This window comes from Sorex araneus, chromosome 3 (genome assembly GCF_027595985.1).
Source record: "Sorex araneus isolate mSorAra2 chromosome 3, mSorAra2.pri, whole genome shotgun sequence".
In the NCBI taxonomy this organism is placed as follows: Eukaryota; Metazoa; Chordata; class Mammalia; order Eulipotyphla; family Soricidae; genus Sorex; species Sorex araneus.
This window is the reverse complement of record NC_073304.1, coordinates 26,393,870-26,420,425: the sequence shown is the minus strand read 5'-3', so window position 1 is coordinate 26,420,425 and position 26,556 is coordinate 26,393,870. Positions and strand designations below refer to the sequence as shown.

Here is a 26,556-nt window from a genome sequence, read left to right as displayed (position 1 = left end):
ATCGAGTTTACTAGTTTGCTTGCTAATCAGAAGCTAAGCAGAGAATTTGGGCAGGGGTCGGGGGAGGAGGGGGTTGAGGTGGGAGAGTACATCCAGCAGTTGGGAGCGCTTCCCAAGGTGCCGTGGGGACCATATGGTATGAAACCTGGGTCTTCCATGTTTAAAACATGGACACCAGCCCTTCAAGCTACCTTCTGCTCCCAGAGATCTTCTTAATATCCCCAAGAGACATTCTTTGCTTTCATAGCAATAGGATTAATTCCAGATTGAAAATTCTTACCATGGGGGCCAGAACAACAGTACAGGGGTCGGGTGTTTGTCTTGGATGTGTCTGACCCAGGCCATCTTGTATGGTTCCCTGAGCACCTCTGGGTATGGTCCCCAAGCAAAACCAACACTGTCACTGCCACTGTCATCCTGTTGCTCATCGATTTGCTCGAGCGGGCACCAGTAATGTCTCCATTGTGAGAGTTGTTACTGTTTTTGGCATATCAAATACACCACGGGGAGCTTGCCGGGCTCTCTAAGAGGGGAGGAGGAATTGAACCTGGGTCGGCCAGGTGCAAGGCGAATGCCCTGCCTACTGTGCTTTCGCTCCAGCCCAGCAAAACCAAAGCAAACCAAAAAAAGATACCTTATTGCTATATGACCTCATAAACTTGACTTCAAGATTCCATGCTTTAGACATGGAAGACCCAGAGCCTAATAGCTTGGGGGAAAAATAAGGATGTTAATAACCTCAAAAACGAAGTTTAGGGGCTGGAGCAATAGCACAGCGGGTAGGGCGTTTGCCTTGCACGTGGCCGACCCAGGTTCGATTCCCAGCATTCCATATGGTCCCCCGAGCACTACCAGGAGTAATTCCTGAGATGCAGAACCAGAAGTAACCCCTGAGCATCGCCAAAAAGAAAAAAAAAAAAAAAAAACGAGTTTAGTTAAATATGTTTTGGTTTTCCTTGACTTGGAGGGGGCCTCCTTTACAGTTCTGGGGCTGGCCATCAGGGCTCCACCTGGCAGTGCTCGTGAGGCTGTGCGATCCCAGGGGTTTCAGCCCAGGCCTGTGTGTGTCAGAAGTGTTGCTCCCGCACTTTGAACTATCTTCCCTACCCTGAAGTGCTTTTTTTGTTTGAGGGGCAACACCCAGCAGTGTTCAGGGGTTACTCCTGGTTCTGTGCTCAGGAATCACTCCTGGCGGTGATCTGAGGACCACATGGGATGCTGGGGATGGGGATCAGACCCAGGTCGGCCCCATGCAAGGCAAACACCCTGACCTGCTGTACTATCCGTCCAGTGCCCCCATAAGTGCTTTCTAAAGAAGGAGAAAAATAGATTTGGGTTTATGGTATGTGACACTGGGATAGTTGAGATATTTGATTAATTTAGACTTATTTTTCTACTGGTTTCAAATGCATTTTTTTTTCCCCTCTAAGGGGGCAGAGGGACCTACACTGTGTGCTCAGGGGCCTCTCTCAAGCTGCCCGGGACTGGGTAGTGCCTGGGACTGAACCCTGCCTCTCACAGGCCAAGCACGTGTCATTGTTCCTTGAGCTGCCTTCCTGACCCTAAATGAATACATTCTCAAATGTACCTGCATTGTAAAATAATTAGATCGATTTCAATTAATTGGCACTGGAGAGGTCTAGCAGATATTTTGATTCCTTGTATGTATATAAATTATTGCTTTATTTTCCTCTTTTCTGTGGGGGTTGGGAGCCCTCCCGGTGATTCTCAGATAATCAGGCCAGGGACTTGCCTCTCATGCAGTTGACCTGGGTTCGATCCCTAATGAACCGTGTGGTCCTCCAGCACTGCCAGGAGTAAGCACTGAGCACTGCCAGGTGTTTACCAAAAGCAAAGAAAGGGAGGGGGGAAAGAAGGAAGGAAGATGTTATATCTTATATCATCTGATGGGGGGGGCGCGCGTGTGTGTGTGTGTGTGTGTGTGTGTGTGTGTGTGTGTGTGTGCGCGCGCGCGCATGCCCGAGCCTGCCCTCACACCTGTACCAGGCACATACTTTAAGCTATATCCCTAGCCTCTCCAGTAGATTTTTAGTGCATAGTGCATTCCTTACAGTTTTCTACATACAATATTATGCCACCTGCAGATAGTTATATTTCTTCCTTACCAATCTAGATTCATTTTATTTTAGTTTCCTTGCCTTCTTGCCTACTGGTGTCAAATTGACACCATTGTTTTATTCCATATCTTAGATAGGAAGTAGTCTTTGACCATTAAGCATGATGTTGGCTCTGAGTTTTCAGTGGATGTCCTTTATCAGGTTGAGGACATTTCCTTCCTTATCTAGTTTGATGGTTTTATTATGAAAAAAAAAAATTGAGTTTTATTGAATGCTTACTCTGCATTCTGCATCAGTTTGAGATTTTTGTGATTTTTTTGTTTTTTATCTGATTGTTGGGGAGGGGGGGCACACCTGCGTGCTCAGGGGTTATTTCTGGTTCTACATTCTCCTAGTAGGGCTTGGGAGACCATATGGAATTCTAGGGATTGAACCTGGGTCAGCTGCATGCAAGACCTGGGTTTGATTCCCAGCATCCCATATGGTCCCCTGAGAACCGCCAGGAGTAATTCCTGAGTGCAGAGCCAGGAGTAACCCCTGTGCATCGCCAGGTGTGACCCAAAAGCAGAAAAAAAAAAGTATTTCTCTGATTTGCCTTTCTTCATTGATCTGTTGATTGTTTAGAGTTGGTGTTCAATTTCTGCATACTTGTGAATTTCCCAGAATTTTTGTGTCAGGTTTTTTTGTGTGTGTGTTGCGGGGGCCACACCTGGTGATGTTGAGGGGTTACTCCTGGTCCTGCACTCAGGAATTACTCCTTTTGGTGCTGAGCCAGGGGATCCTGAGGGGACCATACAGGATGCTGGGGATCAAACCTGTCTTAGCCATGTACAAGACAGTCGCCCTACCCACTGTACTATTACTCTGGCCCCTGCGTTAGTTTCTTTATTCCTTTATGGCCCACAATATATTTTGCATTATTTCTATCTTTTCAAATGTATTAATATTTGTCTCATTACTTATATGTGGTCAGTTCTAGAAAACACTAGCTCATTATTTTCCTTTGGAGGGACCTTCCAAGCAGTGCACAGAGTCTGAGGGCCACTCTTGGTTACACTCAGCCAACAGATGAAACAGTTCAGTGCTCAGGGCTAACAGTGTAGGACATCACCAGAGCCATTCCAGTAATATTTGGGGGCCACTAGGGACACATCAGTGGTCTGTGCAGTGCTTTGGATCAAATTCAAATTTCTGTGCATGCCCCAGACCCTATCTCCCTGTCTCGTTAACTAAAATGCCATGTAGAATAATTCTCATGATATTTTTTTCTGCTGTGTTTCAGATTGTTGTTATAATGAGAGGATTGCCGGGCAGTGGGAAGACACATGTCGCAAAACTTATTCGAGTAAGTATTAGAAAGCCAATCAATCGGTTGTTTTGTTTTATCCACTTGTCTCCTAGCAATGGTGTCCTAAGAATACAGATATTTTCTTTTGATCCATTCTCACTGGCCTATGTAGTAGATGTTATCCCATATGCATTATTTTTAACTGCTTCAACAAAGATTTTCGTTTCTGCCTGATTTGAAACAACCATATATTCATCCACAAGATAGAACTCTGATGTGACCATTCATTAAAAGATTTTATAAAAAAAAAATTTATAAATTCTCTTTAACTCTTTTGTCGATGATTATTAGGATAAGGAGGTAGAATTTGGAGGACCTGCACCCAGAGTGCTAAGCCTGGATGATTACTTTATCACTGAAGTGGAAAAAGAAGAAAAAGATCCAGATTCTGGAAAGAAAGTGAAAAAGAAGGTATGGTGTATTCCTCTCAGATTACATCCTGGTTGGTTAATAACATATAAAGGATCACAGAGAAATGTGGCCCTTCTGAAAACAGACTTCTGTTCCTTTGTGAACACAAACTTGAGTATTCAGGCGAGACGAAAAGAACATAGAGTCTCTACGAAAAGTCTTCCCTATCCAAGGCAGAAAGTTAGGGTGAGTGCTTTTTCTAACCCTTGATCTCTTGGGTGGGGGGGGCTTTAGGTCATGGAATATGAGTATGAGGCCGAGATGGAGGAGACTTACCGCACCAGCATGTTCAAAACTTTCAAGAAGACCCTGGATGATGGCTTTTTCCCCTTCATCATCTTGGACGCTATCAATGACAGAGTCAGACATTTCGACCAATTTTGGAGTGCAGCAAAAACCAAGGGATTTGAGGTATAGTCTTAGATGGACTTTTGAGTACCTTGTGTCATCCTAGGAATGCTGCTTTAGTCCAGTCATTATTTGTTCTTTCTTAGGTATATTTAGCTGAAATGAGTGCAGATAACCAGACTTGTGGCAAAAGAAATATTCATGGAAGGAAGCTAAAAGAAATAAACAAGGTGATTTTTTTTTTGAAGCATTGGAGGTATTATTTTCTAAATTTCATTTTGTTTCCATCACAGCTATTGTCTAGAAATTCTTCTCTATCTTTTCACTTTCAGAATATCTTTGTTTACCTGCTTTAGTAAATGTTTTTTCTCCTCGTATGTAAGTGGAAGAAGTGGTCTAACTCTTCTTGGAGCTAGTGTATTAGGTATCGCACCATCAGTTAAAATCTGTCTTTGAGTGGTTTGAATGACTCGACCTCATGAATCTCTCAATAGATGGCTGATCACTGGGAAACAGCCCCTCGTCATATGATGCGTCTGGACATTCGTTCTTTGCTGCAAGATGCTGCAATCGAAGAAGTGAGTGTTCTTTGACTAAGATGCAGTGTACAGTGGTAACCCTTTTATTTGAGGGGGAGAAAAAGTTTGTGTGTGTGTGTTGGCGACTGGTCGGGGGGAGGGGGTTGCAGGCATTGTTATTGAGTCACAGCCACTGGTGCTTGAGGGGCTTTGTGCTCAGGGGTCACTCCTGGCAGTGTTTGGGAACCTGTGCGGTGCTGGGGATTGAACTGGGATCAGCTGAATGCAAGGCAAGTGTCTTAACCCTTCAATTATCTCTCCAGCCCAGAAAAAAATATTTGTGTTGTAGCTGTAGTCAACTCAAATGACTAAGTGCATGTCCTGCATATGGGTGACCAGGGTTCGAGTTCCAGCACTGCATGGGAATCATTTCCCAAGCAACATAAGAGAGTGGCCCCAAAACCAAATAAAATGAGTGAGTGAATGAGTGAGTGAGTGAATGTGGGGAGTAGGGGGACATACCTGGGCCTCTAACATGCAAAGCATACACTTGGCACATGCAGCTATCTCTATCTCTCTGTATCCCTCACCCCAATATGGTTTTACTATTAAAAAAAACACTTTCAGAGTCAAGTTGGAATCATGTATTACTTAAGTTGGAATCGAGTATTACTTAAATATTTCAGTAAGTACTTGCCATTTTTGCCTAAATGTTAACTCCATCTTTCTGTTGTTATTATTATTGGGGTAATGTAGGTAGAGATGGAAGATTTTGATGCAAATATTGAAGAACAGAAGGACGAGAAAAAAGATGCAGAGGAAGAGGAAAGCGAACTGGTAGGAGACAGACCAACCACTTTGAACAAAGTGTCTCTTTATTAAAATTCTTAAGGGTGTAGATTCAAATCTGTGGTCAGGCTATTGCTACTGATATGCACCTTCATGGTCAAAGTTTTACCACCTACAAGGAGACTTTTGGGTATGTTTTATTTTTCCCCTGATCAAAAGAACCTCTATTGTGTTATTATGAGAACATAATAAGAATGCTAAGAAACTTACTGTGTACTTTCTCTTTACTTCCGGGTGGTTTTAAGGGTGTATTTTTAAGATAATCAATTACATGTGAAAGGGCATTCTTACATTCCAACAGATAAAGAGATACAGCCTGTCCAACTTGCATAATTGTCTTTTCTGTGCTATAAGATCTCAATATTGAGTTTTTGTCAACTGAGGCAGAAGAACATACTGATGAGGAAGTAGAGGGTTGCCATTACTTCTGAATTGTTTTGCATTTTATTAATTTAAGTGATGGGGAAAATGGTTTGACTTTGTAGGAAATGCAATTTGCTTAGGCTGATGAGAGGCCGACTTAGTCTGAGTTCAAAGTTCCCATGTACCTGCTGTAAATGCTTTTGATCACACCTCTGTCAAGATGTTTTCCGAATCCTGTTATTCAAGACCATGTGACCTATAGAATTATGTAACTCTTCAGTGTTTGCTAATGAGGCACAGAGATTAGCAATGCCATAAAATAGTGTTGCTTTTTTTTTAACCCAAAATAACTTGGTTTATTTAATAAGTAAGCCCTTGCTAAATCTGCTTCTCATTATTATTCTGAAAATGTACAAAGCGAGAACCCTTATTCCTACCCCCTAGAGAATACAGACTCTGAGGAGTGGTCGCACCAAATCCATGTGTATAGAGAATTCTGAACAGAAACCATGTGTTTATATAGAGATGGTGTCAACCTCTACATTGCTAGTTTTCATATGTGGATTAAATAAGCTTTCAAGTTAATGGCATTTGAGTCTCAGTATTTTTTTTTCTTTAAACAAGGTACTTTTCTTAAGTGATTAAAATGTAGGCAGGACATTCACTTACAGATCCACGCTGTTCTGGAACATGGCTATTGACCTCTTAAGCTACTTGCAGCATGTAAACCAGAGCATAAGCACATAAGCAAAGCTAATATAACATTAGCTTTCTGAACTTCACGCTTCCTTTCCTGAAGATTTCAGTTCAGGGCGTGGTTTATGACATCTCTTGCTAGGGGAAGGTCAAAACTTCAAACTGCTAATATAATGAACTACTATTTTAAAAAATGAAATACACTTTATATTTTTATATCAGAAACATGAGAAGGAAGCTTTAGAACTCTACCCTCCTGACTTTCTCTAGGGGATTTTCAAGGGGTCTAACATTGCAGGCAGTGAAGCTTCAAGGAAGGATAGGTGGTTTCAGTAGGGGCTGGGGGAGTATTATGCTCATTTTACCTGTCTCTATGTTATATAACTCCTCTAAACCCACACCAAAGGGCAGAATCTAGATCTTTTACTGTTGGGTTTTATTCCAAGAGTAAAAGTTTCTTGGAGAGGGCTGGAGCAATAGCACAGCAGGTAGGGCGTTTGCCTTGCACGTGGCCGATCCAGGTTCGATTTCCAGCATCTCATACAGTCCCCTGAGTATCGCCAAGAGTAATTCCTGAGTGCAAAGACAGGAGTAGCCCCTGTGCATTGCCAGGTGTGACCCAAAAAGCAAAAAAAAAAAAAAATTTAAATTAAAAAAAAAGTTTCTTGGAAAATTTTAACCAAAGGGTTAAGTAGCAAATCTTGTGTCATTCAGACCATTTTAACAAACTTCTTAATAAACTTTGCCTTTTCTGTATTGATGCTGGGTGAAATCCAAACTTTGCTTGGTTAAGAGAATCCTTTGGTGAGGGGGGTGTCATTGATTATTTTTGGCTTCTTTAGTGCTTTGGTGAACCCAGAAAAAAAGACTCAGAATTTATAAATAAATTATTCTAATGATGCCTAACACTCACATTAATTCCCTTTAACTTAGACAAATTTCATCTGTACTTTAAGCACTATCACTGCAGCATAGTTTTGCCTTGGTTCTCAGACTGAATTTGGAAATCTGGTATAATTTATAACCTAGAAATATTGCCTATAAAACTGAAATTGAATTATTGATTTGGCTTGAGGATTAGAAATGTATAAACTTCATAGGTCTCCTGGAAGAATGATGATGATCTAAAGAGGTTCCATAGAAGCTGTTGTCATGAAATGTTCAACATCTTTTCCATCTTCTATGTGTCAGTCTGTTCTGTGTATTTGAACATTACCAATAAGTGAGAGATGCTGATTTTTAAAAGAAGATGCTGACACCTTTGAATTTGTCTTTTTATAACAAGTCCTGATGTGCAAGTTCTGTATGTTAGTATCTAATAGAGAACAGAGTTCAAATGAAGGAAAGGGGCGGCGTGGGAATCATGGTAAATTACTTGTAACCAAGCATACACTTTATAGGTGAATCAACTGAAGGTTTACTGCATAGTTAATAGGTACATTAGGAAACTGGAAAAATCTTAATAGAGTTCTGAAATAAAACACCCAGTTACATTACTGAATGAGATATACGTTGCCTATGGAGATTTTGTGGGTTTACATCTAATAGGAAAGTGTAATTTTAAAAGACACCAGAAAGCAGAATCTATTTTCCAGCTAATGAAGAGAAAATACTCTGAAAATTGATTCAATAAAAGTAGTCTCTGTAAGATATAACTGGCAAATGGTTTGAGTTATTTTAATGAAGTTGAACTTTAAAGTATTGTTGAATGATACCAGTATTTTTTCCTTTCTTTTGTGCATTTAAAATTAAATTGGAATGTAAAGTTACTGTTTTGAAGCACACTCTTCGGACCTCAGGATTACTGTCACTTGAGAATAGCAGTTATATTCAGAAAATAACCTATTACAACTCCTCTGCCACTCTGAATGGTATTAATATTAGCATAGTAACTGCCATACATTCTTACGATATTTGCTGTACGTTTATTGATCAAACTACAGGTGTGTGTCTTGAATTATTGCTACCACAAAACACTTTCATGATAGTTAGTATTCTGAGGTGACAACTCTGAAATCTGGGCAGTGGAGTTGGTGAATTTGGTAATTCAGTTTCTTCAAAGATAATGAGACTGTGTATTCCCTAACGATATATTTACAACTAGTAAGTGGAAACCGAATCCATTCCCAGTTTTAATGCTTTCCAGTTCAAAAGTGATATGCATGTATGTGTCTCTTTCTAACCCTTCGAGCTTCTCTCTGTGTACGATTTAGGGTTACATTCCGAAAAGCAAATGGGAGATGGACACATCTGAGGCAAAGCTAGGTGGGTATTTCCTTTTTCCTGTTTTTATATGTGATACCTGATGGTAATGGTCATAGGGCTTTCATCCGTAAGAAGAACAGACTTCCCAAAATTTCTTCATTATTCAAGATTTTTGGCCTACTGGGCATCCTCTACCATTTTGCTAGCTCTCCGTTTAATTAGTTATATCTTCTGATAGAGTGAAAGGAATAGTATTTTAAAAGCACTGCCTTCAGTACCATTTAAAGTTTTCCAAGAAAACAGAAATTTGGTAAATTAGTAAAGTGCTGTTGCTTCTAAAGACCATTCTTTTTAATTTTAACCAGAAATGTTGGTGCCAGTGAGATTTCTGCTTTGCAAAAAAGAAAACAATGTAATATTTGTATATAATTAGCTGCAGTACATAGTTGAACCTGATTATGAATACTTTGGGTTATAAATACTGATTTAAGAACTAATGATAAAGCAGGTACTATACTAAATTAGTTTTGGGGGTAGGGAGGTAGATGTATATTTAATGTTTCTGAGAAGCCGGCTTTATGTGATTCTGTTTAAATTTTCTTTCAACTTGTCTTTAATGCCAGATTGCAAGGTAAAATAGTTGAAATGATTGTCTAAATCGGTATTTCCCGAAGTGGGTGATACCACATCCACCTGCACCCAGGCACAGGAAAGGCCTGGTGGGGGCTGTAGTAGCCTTGGGTACAACTTGGGAGCACTTCCTGTAAGGAGTAGATACACAGGGGCACTAAGTACACTTTTTCTTCTGAAAGGGGACAGAAGGACAGATAAGTTAGAGACCCTTTGGTCTAAATAAAAAAAAAAGGAGCTTTTTAAAGTGAGTTATCTTCTAAAATAAAGATCGTGCATATCTAATAGGGTTTTTTCCTTCAGAATTTTGTGGTGGTACGCAAAAATTGTTCAGTTATTTGGACTCAGAGGATTATTTAACATGTTAATTAAGCTGTAGAAATGCAGGAAAACATGGTATGGACTTGAGGGGAAGGATTAACTTTACTAATGTATGAGGTATATTATTGGTTTCTGCGTTTCTCTCTCCATTATCATTCTGCTACTCTAAAACTGAAGTAAACATCTGAAAATCTTCAATTCATAGAGTAGACTTGAGTCATATAGCAGTTTCACTGTCTGGAACACATTATTTGACACGGGGGTGGGGGAGGTACATTTTATGAAACATAAGGCCATGCCTTTCATTTTATTCTGCTCAGCCAATCATGTTAGTAATTTATGTTGACCAGGTCCTGTATTAAAAGACATAGTTCCATAAATTGTGCTACCTAAGCTTTGGGATAGGTGCTTTATTGTGAAATGTAGATTTTTTTTTTCCTAGTGTGTGTCATAATGAAAATTCCTTTACTGTGTTTACTGACCTGTCCTTCCACTACTCTTTCTTCTCTGTAGATTAATAATAATCAAGTATCTCCTTCTCTACCATTAAAACATTTCTAAGTGTTAAACACAAGTAAATACACAGGAAAATAATAATTGCAAATTACTTCTATAACAGTAATTCTTTACATATGCTTATTTGGACATTAGATTAACTCTGAAGTTACATATATTTAGAAAAACGTGTAATTTTGTAAGATCTTTTCCCTGTCTTATTATTCTCTAATAGTGTTTATCTTTGGAGGTAAAGAGAGACTGTAAATATAGATAAAGAGACTGGTTAAAAAAAAATACTGGAGCCTGAGAGACAGTACAGTGGGTAGAGTGCTTGCCTTGCATACAGCTGACCCAGATTGAATCCGTGGCATCACATACGGTCTCCTGAGTACCAACAGAAGTGATTCTGAGTACAGTCAGGAGTAACCCCTGAGCATCAGTAGGTGAGGCCTTCCCCCCAAAGAAAAGATACTGAATCATATAATCTTTAGGGGATTTGCATAATATGTATATAGGATAAACTGTTTTAAACTTGAGTTTAAACTCTGTTTTCTCCTTTTCTTTCTAAAAAGGAAATTAAATTTAGTTATTACTTAAGAAAGCCTGATACTAATTTGGTACAAATTTCTGGGGAAAAAAGCTGACCTGTCTACCACTCATTTTTGCTCCTCAGAATGTGCATTTTAAAAAATAGTGAGTTGATTTTAAAGACAAATGTTAGAAAATGAACTCCAGAAATGGATTTGCTAAATAAATCTTTTCATTAAAAGCGCTGAATAGGGGCTGGAGAGATAGCACAGCGGGTAGGGCGTTTGCCTTGCATGCGGCCGACCCGGGTTCAAATCCCAGCATCCCATATGGTCCCCTGAGCACAGCCAGGGGTAATTCCTGAGTGCATGAGCCAGGAGTAACCCCTGTGCATCGCCATGTGTGACCCAAAAAAAGCATGCATAATAAATAAATAAATAAATAAATAAATAAATAAATAAATAAATAAAAGCACTGAATAGGAATGAATTTAGAAAGTAAGTTCCACATATTTTCAATGGGTGTTTGTTTTTAATGAGTGCCACTGGTGTTTCGCACAGAGGCTTGTATCTTGTGCCACTGTGTTATCCTGAGTGCCAGTCAAGCTGTGGAAGAAAGCAAGTTGAGGATGACATTTCCTAAAAGAGCTTATTACTCTGATGTGGGTCCACAGAGCCCATTGAGAAGAAAATTCTCTACAACATAAGGGTATTCATCATACAATTTACTGTTTTATTTTGCTTTTCATATTACAAATTCAATAGATTTCATTACTAGATATGATTTGTTTATTTTTTTATAATATTCTACTGGCATTCTTAAACTGAGAACATTCTTGGTAACAGGACTATGCTAGGTTAGAAACAATTTAGGCTTTAACAGTCTCACACATTGAACCAGAAAAATTGAATTGTTCATTTATTTATTTGTTTTTGGACCCCATGATGGTGCCCAGTGTTTTTCCAGGCTCAGGGGTCACTCCTGGCAGGGCTCAGGGAGCCATATCGAGTGCCAGGGATTGAACCCAGGTTACTTGGATGCAAGGCTATTTCCCTGCCTGCTAAACTCTCTCTCCATCTCCAGAAAAACTGAATTTGTAAATTAGGGATCTTGATTAACAGATGAGTGAACCGGTGAGGAATTACTTAGCTGCAGTCTTTAAAGCATCTTGTAAATCTCATTACAGATTCTTAATTTTTGTTCATTAAATACCATACGCAGTTAGGACTGTGTCTCAGTCTTAAATCGAAAGTGACATATATATTGCAAAAATTCAGAACTAGTTTGAGTCTCATCTGGGTTAGGGTGTCATGGAGTTGTTGAGGACTGCATGTGAACCCCTTCAAATCATACCTTACCAGCTCCTTCCCTCATTCCAGGATGCCATTATATGCCACATCAGGTTTTGGACTCAGCATTGAAGCTACTTAAACTCCAGTGGTAGAATTTTGTTGTTACAAACTGAAAACTAAAAGAACGTTGAAGACTGTGATCATTCTAACTTAAGTTTCTCTGTATCAATATACTTCTGCTCTTGGCATCTCAGTGTCATTATCTCTTCTTATGAATTACTGTGTATTAGCCTGCTACACATTGAAACATTCCTTATAGACACCTTATCCTTGTATATTCACCACAAATTTTCAAATTTATTTTTTAGAAAATACGTAGGTTTATCAAATATTTTTGTTGTATTGTAATATATACTGTTTGGAAGATGCAGTAAAATTCTGTGTCCTGACAAGCCAGTATTTGTTTATTTGGTGCTGGGGGTTTAATCCAGGGCCTCAAGCAAATGAGGCATTTGCTCTACTGCTGAGTCATAATCCCAGTCCCCAAGTTGAATATTTAAACCTCATCTTCATCTTAAAAATTCACGTCTTGAAACACAAGCCTTAGGGTATCATTTGTATGAGCTTTTTGGTCACCAGTTGTCTTATGTAATTGCCACCCCAGATTCTTCTCCTACTTCAAGAGGGTTCAGTAGAAACACATGCTCTTCTGAATGCCCATGTTGTAAATATGGGACTTCTAGCCTAGAATTCCTGTCCCGTACTCAGTATATTAGGAAAGTTCTTGCAGCTCTCACATTGCCCATCTGCATTGCTTCCTGCCCGTGCTCTGTTCTTAGAATGGAAGTAACGCACCTTCCCCCCTTTCAACTGTTTTTATGTCCAAGTTGATAGGATTAAGTTGGAAATCCTTTGAGGTTTATTTAATAAGCATATTGGCATTTAATAAGCATCTTATGGTAAGGCTGTACACCACTGGACTATTTTAATATTTGTGAGACTTTATTGGTTTTCTAACTCAGCCCTATGCAATCAAGGAATCACTTCTTTAAGATTTTACATCTGGCCCATCATCTACACAGAGCCATTTGAAATCGCATGTGACTTACAGAGGTGACTAGGTGTTTCTGTTAGACTCATGTATGTTAAAATTGTTTCCAAGTATTCTTGAGTATTGTACAGTGTTGTTTGTCTTAATGATTTTCTCGATGATATCTTATGGGAATGGGTTTAGAAAATAAAAGCTTTGATACATGCAAAATATTATGGTTTCTGAAGTGTGTATGGTATGGTTAGTTGTGTGTGAAACTTTTACATTTGAAGCATACTCTCACCCTCCTTTCTGGCCGCTGCTTCCATTGTACTTTTCTTTTTATACCAAGTTTTTTTCCAGCTTGGTGTCTAAAAGATTTTTATTATATGCACTCCGCCCTCTTGGTGGAATCCAGTGAAGTGTGTGTATTGTGTTTCTGCTTAGTAACAGCGTTTGTATAACTACAAATGATCCATAAGATTAATGCTGTAATGTAGCATAAAGCATTTGTATATAACTCAGAGTATTCCACACATACAGAATTCAGCGTCGTATTAACCAGTTAAAGAGTGATCACACATTTTCCTTGCATGTTCTTGAAGTCTCCAAGATGCGTGTCTCATAATTTCTGAACCATCAGTCCCTGTTCATTTAATTCAGTTTTGTGCCCTCTGTGCCCTTGGATTGAGGATTCAGAAAGAATATTCCGACCCTGGTCACTTTGGCTGACTAGCAAGAGCCTCTGCCTCAGTGATTGGCAGCATTTTCTTGCGGTGATTTGTAGAATCCGCTTACTCGTAAACAGTAACACTTAACATGTCTTGTGTTACACCGTGGCTGTAGTTTGTGTTAAGTAAGCCTACATTTAAGTATGAGTCACTGGTGGCATGTGCCGGTGTCAGTGTGTTTAAATTAAGGTGAATTCTCTCACAATGGTCAAAATTCCAAGATACCGTTCTCTAGAACCCTTTTAAACATTAGCTTGGCTCATTAAGTTCTTGGCACTACCTGCTTTTCACACGACGCTGTATTCCACATGATTGCAGATCAAATGAGTGACATTAATATCGTGCTAAGGGAGGAAAAAAAAGAGTTAGAAGAAAGTGTCTTTTTCTAAAGATACCTTTGCATTTTCCTTCAGATCGTGAAAACTGATGTGTCATTGTGGGGGTGGAGGGGACAAGGAACGAGGAGGCTGCCTTTTGTGCTCTGCCCAGGTTGTCCCTTAGACTAACTTCGTAAGGTAATGGCTGCCAGTTGAGGTATCCCGTGAACGTGGAAGTCACATGGAGCATTGTATTAATGATCTCGGCTAAGACTATTTGTTTGGGGCTGCAAGTGATGCTGCTTTGAGAAATGTGGATGTGCCCGTTCCCCGCCCACCCCCACAGTGTTCCAGCCTTCTTTGCCCTTGTTTGTATGCTGCGTGCGAGCTCACACCCTTTCTTAACGCTGCGGCTCTGTGTTTGTCCCGCAGACAAATTGGATGGCTTGAGAACTGGCGCTAAGAGAAAACGTGACTGGGAGGCGATTGCCAGCAGAATGGAGGATTATCTGCAGCTCCCTGATGACTATGACACTCGTGCTTCTGAGCCCGGGAAGAAGAGGGTGAGAGAGACTTTGCCAGTAACTGTCAGCAGGCATCTGGTTTTGGAAAGTTAGATAATAGTTATGAATTCTGTTTCCTTAAATGTTTCCATTTAGACTGTATTGTATTGAAAATGAGGCAGAGTTTACAAGTTATTAGGTCAAGACATGCAAGTAACTTAAGTGGAAAACACAACCTCATATTGCTAGAATGTTGTCTATTGTGGGGACTGGAGCGACAGTGCAGAGGTGAGATTGTACTTTTGCCTTGTGCACTGCAGCCGCGGATTCAATTTCCAGCACCCCTGAGCACCACCCAAGAGTGATCCCTGAGTACAGAGCCAGGAATGAGCCTGAACACCACTGGGAGTTGGCCAGAACCAAAACAAACAAAATATCTCCCATAAAGGACTTGCAAGTGACCACTTATGGTGTTCTGTCAAGGTGCGAAAGTGAAGAGTACTTGCTGAAGAGAATTTGAGATCTCTTCCTCTTGTTTTAATCCGGGAAGGGATGACTCTTCAGATAACCATAAGCATTCCGTATGTGTGGTGCCATTTCCTGGGTTAGGGGGAAGTGGAGAGTCAGAAGTTTGAGTATGAAAAGTCAGTTCATTGAGAACCAGTTAAATTAGAAATGATACTACGACTTGAGAATCCCAAATTTAGTTGAGGGGCCAGAGCGCTAGTACAGCCGTTAAGGCCCTTGCCTTGTACATGGCCATCCCTGAGCATTGCTGGGTGGGGTCCAAAACTGTACCTCAAAAAAAAAAAATTCCACGAGACACAGGTTAATGTTGAAAAGGTTAATCAGTTGCTTTATTCCCTCATGGGAAACCTGTGTTCTCTCTTGAACTCTTTCTCTCCTTTCACATTTCTCTAAGCCGATTTCCTTTAATAAAACTATTTTCCTGGAGCCAGAAAGATAGTATGGTGAGCAAGGCACTTGCCTTGCCAGTCCAGGTTGATCCCCTGCACCTCATGTGGTCCCTCAAGCCCTGCAAGGAGTTGAGCATAAAACCAGGAGTAAGCGCTTAGCACCACTGGGTGTGGCCCACAAAACAAAATACCCCCGAAAAGTGTTTCACTTCAAGAGAAGGAAGGGAGGGAGGGAGGGGCCAATTGCTTAACAATGCAAAGAAGACAAAGTCAGTTTTTTGGTGTTTTTTTTTTTTTTTGGCTTTTTGGGTCACACCCAGCGATGCTCAGGGGTTACTCCTGGCTTTGCACTCAGGAATTGCTCCTGGCAGTGCCTGGGGGACCATATGGGATGCGGGATCGGATCAAACCTGGGTCAGCCGCATGCAAGGCAAACGCCTGCCCTACCCACTGTGCTGTCGCGAATATGGCAGCATAAAAGAATCATTAGCGATTGATCCGCAGTCAAGTTCCTGAGTTATTTGAAGGACAGAGTGAGTCTGTAGCAAACTGAAGGAGTTGGAAACTTAAGTATCAAATTGCCAAATAGATGGACATTTTGAAGTTTTGTTATGAAAGAGAAAATACAAGACATTGAATAGGTCTTCCACACAGATGCCAAATTTACTAAAAGTGTTGCATATTTTCTTTAAAGCAGAGTAATGTTGGGCCAGCAGAATGGCTCCACAGGCTGGAGTCCATGCAGACCCCTGCACCACATAGTGCCCTGAATGCCTCTAGGTGTGACAGAAACAAAAGAGATCAACCAAAAATGAAACGAAAAGAAGCTCACATATATTATCTGCATAAACCTTTTGCAGCCTATTTTTTGCTTAACTTTTTTACATAAGTATATATAACCTTTGGTTTAAATAGCTGCTTCGTTCGGTTGCACAAGCAGATTTTATCCTGTTCCCATCTGAAGTATGCTTGTGCTATTTTACTTGTATTGCTAATGTAAAAGTATGGTGAAGATTGAGGTGCTTAAGTCTTTGTCCTCTTTGAAAGTTTATTTAGGGTGAATTTTTAAGCACTAAAGCTATAAAGTTAGAGAATGTGATATATCGTAGATCGATATATCATTGAGATTCTTTATGTTTTGGTTTTGTATTTGTTTTTGTTGTTGTTTTGGGGCCCCGTCCAGCAATGCTCAGGGATCTGTAATCAGGAATCACTCCTGGCGGTGCTTGGGGGTCATATGGGATGCCAGGGATGGAACCTAGGTCAGCCATGTGCAAGGCGAGATTGTTTCTCAAGCCCCTTTTTACTTTTTATTTTTCACCACGCCCACTGTTGCTTGGGGGTCTCCTTGCATCTCTCTGCTTGGGGGTCATGCCCAGGTACTTAGGAAGGGATGCAGTACAGATACGGAAGCTGGGCCTCTTTCACGATTTTGGGAAGCTGGTTGAGCTATCTCTGGCCCTGTCCTGAGATCAACAAAGGATGCTGTCTGTGCCACACCCTGCTTTGCTCTGGGCTTAACTGTGTCCCATTCAGGAGACCATATGCAGTGCCAGTGAGCAAATCAGGGTTGGTTGCTGCAAGGCAAGCAGCCCCCCACCCCCTGTTAACCCATGGTATAAGTAAATGCCTCTTTTCTATTAAGTGAAATAGTACTTGCACCAATGGTACTATTGTCAAACTTCTAAATTTTCAACAACCTGGTTGATGGTGGCCTGGGGGTAGGACAGAAGCCATCTTATTTGTATTTCTTGAGAATAAGGTTGTCGTTGCACAGGTTTCTGTTTCCTCAGCCCTTAATAGAATATTATGCAAAAATATACTGTAGCGGGCTGGAGTGATGGTACAGCACTTAAGCATTTGCCTTGTGAGACTATCCTGGGTTTGGTCCCCAACATCCCATATGGTCCCCCGAGCACCACCAGAAGTAATTCCTGAGTGCAGAGCCAGGAGTAACCCCTGAGTGCCACAGGATGTGGCCCCCAAGCAAACAAAATGTAAAAATAGTAAAAGTTAAAAATGCTAGTAAAAATTATGGGCACTATAATTTTTTTCAAAGAACCCAGCTTCTGGGTGCTTCCAGTTAGTTAGGGTGCTCCTCAGGCCCCGCCCTTTTGCTGTGTGGCTTGAGGGCATAGGGAAGGGCCTGCTGCAGCACTGCCGGGGCTACTGCTATGGTACCTCTTACTCCGATTTTTGGTGGTGGTTTTTTTTCCCAACCTTGTTTAAAACTATCCCATGCGCTGCAGTTGCGGACTCTGAGCCCTGTGAGGCCAGCTTCAGTGTTACTGTTCCTCCTTTCACGACCACCATGACCAATGCTCAGATCCAATAGGATCGGGAATTGGAGGGCCTTCCTAATCCAGTTTTAAGATTGAAATAAAATAGCTGGGTCAGGGGCTGGAGCAATAGCACATCGGTTAGGGCGTTTGCCTTGCACGTGGCTGACCCGGTTTCGATTCCCAGCATCCCATATGGTCCCCTGAGCACCGCCGGGGTAATTCCTGAGTACAGAGCCAGGAATAACCCCCTGTGCATCGCCGGGTGTGACCCAAAAAGCAGAGAAAAAAAAAAAAAAGAAATAGCTGGGTCAGTGGGTAGGGCACTTGCCTTGCACTCAGCAGACCCAGATTCAATCCCTGGTATCCTGTATGGTCTTCCTAGGTTCTGCCAGGGATGGCTCAAAAACCAAAGAAATAAATAAAGAAGAAGAAATAACTGACTCTTCCCTGGGAGTTACAATGATATAACTCATGTAACTGAATAATCTTGAATGAAAATACCTCTAATTTTTTGGTCACGTAACTATCCCTCTTTTTAGTAAGGCATATATAGACGCATTCAGCTTACTTTGTTAATTGAGTGGGCAAAGAGAACTGACCTGGGCATACTTCAGTTCTTTGTTGTGGCTCTTTTTTAACTGTCCTTACTTGTTTCAGATAGTTTTTAACTCAAACCACTCACATAATCACCATCAGAGCACAAGGACATCCTGCCATTAGTAAGAAATGCCAAGTTCATTACTTACTCCTGGGTCTCTTGATTGCTAGTCAGCTTTGTACAAATAGCAAGAGAGTTGAATATAGTCATGGATTCAGATTCACTGTGATCCTGAGGCCCATGAAATAAATTGAGCCATATGTTTTCCACACACTAAAATTCTAAGATTTTAAGGACTAGATGATGTTATAACTTTTTCTCCATAGCTCATCTTTTCTTTGGCCCTGACATACTGTATATTCTTTCTCTTGCTGCTTGGAAAACCTGGTCATTTTACCAGCAGTTTTGTAAATGGCAATGGAGTACCACTGGGGTCAGTGTACCTCTAAAAGCAGTAATGTGTTTTCAAGTCTAGTGTGAAGATCATAGAATTTGCATGCTCTGCTTCCTTTCTTGTCCTAGATAGTAAGTTACAAATCATAGTTACATTTTCTGAAGACTTTGGGACTATATATTTCAAACCATGATTTCATGGTCTCTTAGTATTTTAATGTTTATAGACTGTGATATACTGCTTTTTATTTTATATTTTTTTTAAGTATTGCTGGGGTTGGACACATAGTACAGCAGTCATACCAGCTTCAATCCCCAGCATCCCATATTGTCCCCTGGGCACCACCAGCAGCGATTCCTAAGTGCAGAGCCAGGAGTGACCCCTGAACATTGCCAGTTGTGGCCTAGATTTTTAAAGAATAAATAAAGTATTTACTGGGGCCGGAACTATTGTGTAGTGGGTATAGCTCTTGCCTTGCATACAGCTGACCCGGGTTTGGTCCCCAGCATTCCATATGGTCTCTGAACACCGTCAGGAATAACTCCTGAGTGCAGAGCCAGGAGTAGTAACTCCTGAGTGTTGGTGGGTGTGGCCCAGAAATTAAAACAAAAACTGACATAATATGTAAGAATCTATTTTTGAGAAATCGGTTTCAGGGGGTGTTGAGATAGCTCAAAGGGTTGGAGCCCACACTTGGCGTGTGCAATACCCCACATGGTGGAGCCGGAGTGAGAGCACAGCCTGTAGGGCATTTGCCTTGCACATGGCCAACCCGGTTTCGATCCCTGGCATCCCAAATGGTCCCCCAGCACTGCCAGGAGTAATTCATGAGCACAGAGCGAGGAATAAATTCTGAGCATTGCCAGGTGTGACTCAAAAAAGAGGGGGGAGGCCCTACATGGTTCCCTAAGCACTGTCAGGGCTGAGCAGCTAACCAGGCCACGCGGTAGAGCCAGGAGTGGCCCCTGGCACCCCAAGCGCTGCTAGGGAGGTTCCACCTCAGTCCCCACCACCACCACACCTCCAGCTCCACTTCCAGATCAAGGGCAAGGAATGTGGCTCCATAGTAAAGCACTTGTATAGCGTACATGAGGCCGTGGTGCGATTCCTGCCGAGAGCAACCCAAGCACTCTGCCAGGGAGTAGCGCCCAGGCACAGCTGTGTGTGGTCCCCAGGACAAAGCAACAAAAATCAAATAGTCCTGCTCTCTGTCTTTGTAGTTACAATCACGTGCCTTAAAGCAGTGTTTCTCACCCTGGAACTGTCTGGCTTTTTTAAAAAGCATTCCTGGGGTTGGACAGACAGTGTAACATTTGTACATATGATTGTATCATATCATTGTACATATGATAGTACATATTTGTATGGTGTTCTCTGTGCCCCCAGGATATTCGAAGGAAGGGTGCACAGGTGAAAATCAAGAAAATAGGAGACCCTGGCACAAGATAGGGGCCAACCAGTAGGTTGGTGTGGGGGATGGGGTGCACAAGAAAGAATTGAGGTTAGAAGGGTCGTGGCTGGGAAAGACTGAGAGACACTGCCATAAATGGTTCTATCAGCTTAGTAAGTCTATCGCTATCCATAAGATAAAATTTCAAGAGAGACGTGAAGCTAAAATCCAGTCCTTGTTCTAGCTGCTTACAGCCTTTTAGGGAAGACATCTGTAGTTGGATAATTGCTATGAAAACGTGGAAAGCAGGGGCTGGAGTGATAGCACAGCGGGTAGGGCGTTTGCCTTGCACGCGGCCGACCCAGGTTCTAATCCCAGCATCCCATATGGTCCCCTGAGCACCGCCAGGGATAATTCCTGAGTGAAGAGCCAGGCGTAACCCCTGTGCATCGCCGGGTGTGACCCAAAAACCAAAAAAAAAAAAGAAAAGAAAAGAAAACGTGGAAAGCAGACACGTTCAGGTGTGGGGGAAAAACCCAGGGATACAACTACTTATTTAACTGGCAAAAAGAAAGGAAGGGGAAGATGGTTAGAGTCATTCCTGGTGGACAGACTTGAGAACAGACATTTCAGGAAGAGAGTCCTGCATATGTAAGGTCACAGAGACTAGGAGTGGCCCGGTGTGCTCGGAGACCTGGGAGCCCTTTGCCTTGCGCTGCTTACACAGAGTGCCACGGCCGCTGCTGAGAGATGTGCGATGTGTGGGGAAGCAGGGAGGACCACACCCAGGGGACTGTGCTTGGAACTCCCTCTGCAGGTCGGGGAAGAGTTTAAATAAGACACGTGTGGATCACAGGAAGGTCACGCTAGCAGAATAGATGCAAGGGAGAATGAAGAAAGGAAAAGATGGAGTAGAAGTTAGTGCTTGATTTCTGTCAGAGGACATTCAAAAAGTGGTGGCAGACGAGATGAAGGCTGAGAACTGGGCCCTGTTCTGGAGCTAGGATTGTTAGAACTGATTGGAGTTTTCCTTCCGTAACTTAAGATGTTGCCCCTTCTCCAACTCTCCTAGGTCATTCTAAATTTTTGGCTGGGTTTCAGATTCCAGATCTCCTTAACGTCCTCTAGAGAGGTATGAGGCCACGTGCGTATTTCCTTTTCCCGAAGCCCCGCCTAATGCTGTGTTCTTTTTAGGTGAGATGGGCAGACCTGGAAGAGAAGAAGGATGCAGATAGGAAAAGGGCCATAGGTTTTGTGGTCGGACAGACTGATTGGGAGAAGATCACAGATGAAAGTGGTCACCTGGCTGAAAAAGCCCTCAATCGAACCAAATATATATGACTTAGTTTTTGAATGGAGTCATTATTCCTCTAAGGTAAGGTTGCACAGGCATGGAAGTCACTTACTGTGTGGCTGTTGCAGGGGGCTTGAGATAGGGAAGGCAGCATGCTTACTAAACGTGCCTCTCCATCTGTGTTATTTTGTGGTTCTGGAGGAGTAGCTTTCTGCAGCCTAGCTGACTTGTTCCAGGGCAGCCTGCCTGCGTTCTGTGGATCTGGGAAGGAGTACGGGCTGTGGGCGTGAGGTCTGCTGAGTGTCCTGCTCCTCTTCCTGGCGTGACAGCCTTCTCCTTTCTTTCCAGGTGGTTCGCTTGGAGGTGATCTGAAGCCAAGGCCTCATGGAGCTTCGTTGTGTGTCACCTTGCTTCGACGTTTCAGTTTTTATTTTGTTTCTACTGCTTTAGTTTTTTAAAAAGTTCTCCTGTGTCCCCAAGAGGTATTAAAATCTTGCTCTATCCAAGCAAGACATAATTTTTTAAAAAACTATTTTGGGGCGGGAGGGAGGGAGGCCCAGCTTGAGGGCTGGAGCCAGGTGGGGGTCTGCTGGAGGGCTCCAACAGAACTATTTCCTCCACTGTACAGTGTCACAGACGATCTCTATCATTATTGCTTTGTGGCTGTTTTTGTTTTTTACTGTATGTAACTGGTAGCTGATTGTACTAGAATGAAAAACAATAAACTTTCACGATAAAGCCGATGAGATTCATGGGCTATATACAGCATGGGCCCCTTTCTGTTTTCTTAATTTTATTTTTATGATACACTTTTTTAATATGGTGTGTTTGATCACACATTAACTGAACATTTCAGAACCTCTTTTCCATTGAATATTATACAGCTTAATGATTTCATAGCACAGCTTGTAAATATAATGGCATTCAAAACACTGGTCTTTATTTCATAGCTTCTTTCTCCATTCTCTGTTTTGAAGACTAGTGGAGACAGTCTCAAATAGCAATCGGTTCCATGGTACATGTCTGATCTATAACACGTTCTTTTACTGTTTCATTTTTTTATCCCCTGTTCTTCTTTCTTTCCTCTTTCCATTTTCTGCCTTCATGCTATTATGTTTGAATATTTCCCCACTATGGCTTTGCTTTCTGGTGGCTAGAACAGATGGACTCTCTGAAACTCAAGAGTTTGCTAGCTTACCACTGAATTTTTAATTCTTTTTTTCAGCGAGATTCCTAGCAGTTGGGATTTAGAAATGTACAGAGCTAAAACTTAAATTTACCGTTTTCATTTAAAAATAGCAAAGGAACTTTTCTTTTTCATTCTACACAATTTCTAGCATTAGAGAAGAGCCTTCATCCTCAGACAGCCTGCTTTGTCAAAAGGCAACTCAGCAAGTTGTAAAATTTCTCACAAAAGACTTAAATATTTTGAAGTGTTCGCTTTTGGGTTACAGGCAAGATAACTTTTAATTTTATGACCTGCTTTAAGTACTGCGTGACCAAGTTCGTATATTTGTTAACAGTGAAATAATATCACTTTGGATTCAGGCACTTAAAAGTATAGTAAGTGAAGATTCTAATGGGAAATCCTGGCAGTGTTCTATACTTTTTTTTATCTTCCTTGAAATTCTGAGTGTTTAAATGTAAGGCTTTCAGTTCGTTAAAGGTTACTGTTGAATGTATAAATTGATAAATTTCAACTGTCTGTAATATTTAATAAGCTACTTCAGTTGCCGTTGGCCTGCATTACATTCTTATGTAATCTTTCTCGAGGCGCCTTTCTTAAGTTGAGTGACAGTACATCACAGACTGGCTAATGGAAGCTTTGTTTGTACTACAGCCCACTTACTGTTTCTGAGAATTTACTACATGTCATCATCAGAAACCAGGCTCCCAGAATATGTTCTCTAATTCAGAAGAAAACAGGACATATTTGTTGTTGCAAAGGCTGTTTTACTGCATTTGTCTTAACTTTTTCATGTTCTCACTTGACAGTCTTCAGAGTGCCAGTGAGATAAGCGGTAAGCCACCCAGGCGTCACTGCCCCTCTGCCGCATTCTGCCCTGCAGCCAAAGCTTTGTGTGTGTGTGTGAGCGTTGCCAACGGGTAGAGCAAATGACTGTCCGCTTTTCAAAGATAAATATTAATGTGACCTACTGGGATGAACACACACTGTTTCCTACTCTAGAAAATTGGTACAACAAACAACCTCAATAAAAGAAAATAAATTAGAGATTGGGTACCACAATACATTAATAGAGATAACCAACTAATAACTTGATCTTGCTATTTTGGTGTGTTATTAAGAAATTCTTGAATTTGTATTATTACTAGAAGCATAATAGGATAGGAAGTCCAAGAATATCTCAGGAGAAATTTGGCATGAGTTAAAAAAAATCCTTTGATAACACTGATAATTTAAAATTATTAATAGATATTCATAGAAAACAGAGAAAACTTGGGTTCCACTTATTTGCTAGCATTTTACTATTATTCTGTTAACATTGTTTTCCTTATCATCTCAGAAAACAGTATGTGTTTTTAAATTTTTACTTTCATCATGTGTTTTAAACCTTTGTGGTGTCTTGTCAGTATAAAACAGTCTGGCGTTGGGAACTTTTCTGATATCGTTAGTGTTTTCAATCTCTTAAACTCTGTAAAACCTCTCATTTTTGTGATTTAGCTCTAGTTATAAACTGACAGTGCAAGTAATGTGGTGGCCGAGATGCAGAAACTTATCCTATCTGGGACTAATTTAAGATTCACTTGGCATATTTAAAAGTGCAGTTGTTCCATCAGGATGGGTCATGAATGCTAAGTCTGCTGACATGAATTTGATTCACATAATTTTCCAGAAGTTCATAGGCAAAGATAAAACCTTAAGTTTTCCATTTGGTTTGTTTCCCTTGTGAAAGAATTCTGCTGTTTGCTTGGGTCCGCCAAAGTCAACGCCATCTCTCCTGCAGACCAACTATTAAGTTCTGTTCTAGATTGACTGAAAATGTAAACCTAGGCTTTCTTACCTTGGAAGCTACCTTTCTCGTTAGCATTTTATCCCGCTGCCTGGCAGGTATTTTTGATGATGTACATTGGGAGCCTTCCTCACTGCTCACCCTGGGAAAGTGACACGTTATCGGCAGCAAAGAGATCTTCCTCCTGTTTCTGGTAGACTTTCAAGATCAAAGCTACCAAAAACTGAAATGAATTACCTTTATTTTATTTTGATTTTACAGAGGAACCAGGCGCACAGTAAGAACTCAGAAAGTTAGTAGCATTCTTTTTTGACTTACTCTCATTTTTGTGCTTTTGGAACGTGAAGTTTTCAGCTTGCTTGATTGAGGGTAATTGTCACATGTTACAGCCAGTTACTATATAGTTACTATATACATACTAATTCATATTACTCTGCCATGTGAAATATTGCATGCATCATGTAGGTTGGAAGAGTGATGATTCAAAAGCGTTCTTGACAGTCTTCAAAACCATTCGGAGTCTTCCGTTCAGAGCTTGATGAGGGGGACCAGAGCAATAGTACAGTGGGTAGAGTGCTTGCCTTGCACACCACAGACCTGGGTGTGACCCCTGGCACTCCATACGGTCCCTGTGCCCACCAAATATGATCCCTAGTACAGACCCAGAGTAAGCCCGAAGTACCAACCGAGTATGACCCAAAAATAACAGCAATAGGAAAAGGTTGGTCAGTAAGAACTAGGCAGGATGGAAGGCAGTTGCCAGACCACTGGTGGGAAGAGTGGTGACGGATGGAAGCACTGGTTTTGCCTTGCCATTTCCTTACTCAGAAAGAAAACAAGGACCAGGGATATAGGTCAGTGGGAGAGGCTCATGCTTTGCCTGTGTGAAGCTCTGGGTTCAATCTGACACCAAAAAAAGTTCAAAATAGAAGGGCCCCTGAACTCTAATGCTGACAGGGCCCACACAGTACTGTCACCTCAGACACTGGTGTTCTCCTCTAGCCCGGTTGGCCTAAAATCATCAGGAGTGGCCCCACACCCCTGAACTCTGCTTGGTTTTGTTTTTTGGTTTATTTTTTTTTTTTGGAGGGTGGGGGGGTGTTGTTTCATTTGGGGGCCACATCCAGCAATGCTCAGGACAGATTCGTGGCTCTGTGCTCAGGGATCACTCCTGGTGGGCTCAGGATCAAACTTGGCAAGGCAAAGCACCTTACCAGCTATACTCTTTCCAACCCCCTGAACTCTGCTGGGAAGCCATCCATCCTGCCAAAAAAAGAAAAAAAAGATATGCGCGTACACACACACACACACACACACACATATATATATTATATAATATATATATATGTAATATATATATAGTCCTTTTTGAGTGCTACATTTATACTGTGTAACAGTCTGTAGAATTAACATTTTTACTTAGGTGTGCCCAAATGATAGAGGGCATCACACTCCTTTGATTTTGTTATTGTTTTGTTTTTAGGGGCTATACTTGGTTGTGCTCAGGGCTTACCCTGACTGCACTCAGGGGTCACTTCTGGTGTTAACTCAGGGATGTGGTACCAGAGGTCAAGTGTGAGTCAGCTGTGTGCACAGTGAGCACCTCACCCACTGTATCGTCTCTCTCAAGCCCCCACACCTTGGTTTTAACTTGTATGTTTTTATAATCATCTCGATGTCATTTAGATCATATGTAGAATATTCCCATTCTTAAACCCTTTTCCCTCTTCCTGTTCTTTTGCTCCCTTTCCCCATTCCTTTCCTCTTTGCTTCCTTTTAAATTTTCTAAAGATCCTCCACCCCTCTCGGAGAGCCCGGCAAGCTACCGAGAGTATCGAGCCCGCAGAGTATCAAGCCCTCGAGGCAGAGCCTGGCAAGCAACCCATGGCGTATTGGATATGCCAAAAACAGTAACAATAAGTCTCAATGAGAGACGTTACTGGTGCCCGCTCGAACAAATCGATGAGCAATGGGATGACAGTGACAGTAACCTTGTTATTGTAAGGTGTACTAAATGTTTTTAGAAATGACTTCAACTGTTGC

General features: G+C 41.4%; 1 protein-coding gene and 1 non-coding gene across 2 annotated transcripts in view; one reads left to right on the top strand and one right to left on the bottom strand.

Annotated features, from left to right (window-relative positions):
* YLPM1 (YLP motif containing 1) overlaps nucleotides 1–22,306 on the top strand; it is a 75,667-nt gene extending 53,361 nt beyond the window's left edge. Inside the window, exons 12-21 of the mRNA XM_055130513.1 lie at nucleotides 3,361–3,423; nucleotides 3,718–3,837; nucleotides 4,072–4,248; nucleotides 4,332–4,415; nucleotides 4,680–4,763; nucleotides 5,460–5,540; nucleotides 8,825–8,876; nucleotides 14,596–14,726; nucleotides 21,442–21,622; nucleotides 21,890–22,306. Coding sequence (XP_054986488.1) covers nucleotides 3,361–3,423; nucleotides 3,718–3,837; nucleotides 4,072–4,248; nucleotides 4,332–4,415; nucleotides 4,680–4,763; nucleotides 5,460–5,540; nucleotides 8,825–8,876; nucleotides 14,596–14,726; nucleotides 21,442–21,588 — 939 coding nt within the window. The 3' untranslated portion in view covers nucleotides 21,589–21,622; nucleotides 21,890–22,306. The remainder of the gene's footprint in view (nucleotides 1–3,360; nucleotides 3,424–3,717; nucleotides 3,838–4,071; nucleotides 4,249–4,331; nucleotides 4,416–4,679; nucleotides 4,764–5,459; nucleotides 5,541–8,824; nucleotides 8,877–14,595; nucleotides 14,727–21,441; nucleotides 21,623–21,889) is intronic.
* LOC129404017 (small nucleolar RNA SNORA61) lies at nucleotides 17,803–17,936 on the bottom strand. The gene has a single exon (XR_008629628.1). It is a non-coding gene; the product is annotated as a small nucleolar RNA SNORA61 (small nucleolar RNA).
* Nucleotides 22,307–26,556: the final 4,250 nt, after the last annotated feature.